We start from the raw sequence: 2253 nt of genomic DNA, 5'->3' as shown, positions 1-2253 counted from the left end.
CAAAATAAAACTTTTAAGTCTTAATCAGTAGAAAACGAACCCAAACGGCTCTTTTACTGTTAAAGGTTGATGACCCCTGTGCTAGACATATAAGCAACGATCATAATAGGAATAAATCAAAAATCCCACAGTGATCGGAGGACAACATCCGATACGATACGTGATCATGTGACATCCTTAGTTTTTATCCAAAATTAAAAAAGAGAGTTTTTTTAGGACGTAGTTTCTGCAGAGCGACAGAAGTTTATTAGAAATGCCTTCCCCTCCTTGTTACTAAGGCTCGATCCAAGCACTCCCTTTCTCCCTTCCCTTTAGCCCCTCCCCCTCTAAGTGGATTCGTCAGACTGAAGCAGGAAGTTCACAAATACTATTTTTAAAACTGTATTTCTACTAATTCTCAATGATTTGAATAAAGAAATACTCAGAACTTCACATTTGAGTTTAATATGTCTGTAAAAACTCAAAATAGACCTTAAAGTAACCGGTTATTTGTCTTTATTCCTTATCAGATCAAACAAAATGTTTTCCTGATTCTCGTTTCGATCCCTTGAATGTGTTCAGGTCTGGGAGCGGCTGCAGAGCAGTTGAATCAAACCGAGTTGGCCGTGCTGCTGAACCTCCTCCAGGGCCAAACGGATCTCAGCATGACCCAGGTGGCCCAGCTCCTCAACCCCTCCAACCCCGAGAACCTCAGCCAGCTGCTGTCCACGCTCGGCGAGGCGTCCGACCAGCAGGGGGCAGCGGAGGAGCCAGCCGCGCCCCAGCCTCCCGAGCCGCCGCCGCCGCCCCCCGAACCTCAGGAAGCCTCCCCGACACCCGGAGAACCCTCCTTCAGCCAGGAGGAGCAGGCCAACCTGCTGGCTCTGATTCTGGGGCAAATCATAAAACCGCAAAATGAGGAACAAGGAGATGAAAGCAATGGCGTTCGGGCAGAGGAAGCGCTGCCGCGCGGTTCGTCCACTTCTACTACTGAATGCAAGGGCAAGTCTGGGTTTAGTCTCTAAAAGCAACAAGAATTTAAGTCTCAAGATTCAAATGTTCTATTAAATTAATTCAAATATAGACGTTCAGATGAAATATTGATTCAAAAAAAGGAAGCTGTCCCTTTTTTACCCAGCATCCCCCTCCAAAATGAGAATAATCTGGCGTGTCGGGGCGTCACGTGACCCCGGTTTGGTTCACACGGACCCGCTTCACTGTAGATGTCAATAAACCTCAGAACATGCTCTGCGTTTGTACAAAAGCAACGACTTTTCTGTTTTTCCCACAATTCCCATCACCCTTTCACAAGTCTGTCTGTTCCATTTCCTTATTTTGTTCTTCTTCACTTCATCCTCCGTCTGCAGCAGGTGTCAGAAAGATGTTGCTTTAAACGGTCTGTAATGTCAGTCTTTTTATGAAGAAAGTCAAATAAATTATCAAGTGAAAATAAATGTTTTTGGATCTTTAGATCTCACCTGCATGTGTTTCTTTTCATTTTTTGTTTTTTCACTCTTTTTGTTTAGTTTTTTATTAAAAACACAAGTCTTTGTTGTCACTGGCTCCGCCCACCTTCAGCTGCTTTAGACTTGTCACACTTTTAGATATTAATTTTTTCCTTAAATATTCATCGACTAATTCCTGCTTTTAAATCTCTGGATCCAAGCAAACGTGAGCTTTAATTTGAAAGCGCTCCCCCTTGTGGTGAAAGTAGGAACTTCAAGGGAAGAAAAACCCTCTCAAACTTCAAAGTAAGTTTATCTTTTTTTTGTCTAATTGTGTTTTTTTTATGCTTTACCTCAGAAGACGGTGTCTCGTCAAAGCTGAAACTATTCAACCAGCTGCCTCCACCCGGTGAACGTCCTCCGTCTCCCCCCGGGCCGCCCCCGTCGGGCTCCGTCTTCGGGAACTCGTCTGACGCCGAGGCGCCGCCCGGCCAGGACATCAGCCCCGCCGTGGCGGCCGCCCTGCTTCAGCTCATTTCTCAGCAGGACTCCGAGGCCGGCGCCCCCAAGCAGACAGAAGACCCGGACGCCCCGTCCCGGAGGCAGCCCCCTCTCCTCTGGCCTGCAGACTCCCCACCCAAACCCCCACCTGCAGCTGAGGCCCCAGCAGGTCTGGTGACTGCTGCCCCCACCTCTGCAGCGCAGTTTCCTAAAGACCAGGACCTCCGCTTTTCTCACGGAGCGGCCCGCTGACCACGCCAGTCTGAAGGTGAGGAGCGCTTGATCAACCCGGGACGTCCCGGAAAGACAGCCGAGGAACTGAAAGTAT

At 47.9% G+C, this 2253-nt stretch overlaps 1 protein-coding gene across 1 annotated transcript in view; it reads left to right on the top strand.

The window, feature by feature from the left end:
• Positions 1-2253, top strand: part of cdk12 (cyclin-dependent kinase 12) — a gene marked incomplete in the record, with an annotated part of 17403 nt that extends 15150 nt beyond the window's left edge. The window contains 2 exon segments of the mRNA XM_024271494.2: positions 562-981; positions 1783-2253. Coding sequence (XP_024127262.1) covers positions 562-981; positions 1783-2177 — 815 coding nt within the window.

The sequence above is a fragment of the Oryzias melastigma genome, linkage group LG8, assembly GCF_002922805.2.
Source record: "Oryzias melastigma strain HK-1 linkage group LG8, ASM292280v2, whole genome shotgun sequence".
NCBI classification, from domain to species: Eukaryota; Metazoa; Chordata; class Actinopteri; order Beloniformes; family Adrianichthyidae; genus Oryzias; species Oryzias melastigma.
This window is presented reverse-complemented; position numbering and strand designations above follow the sequence as displayed.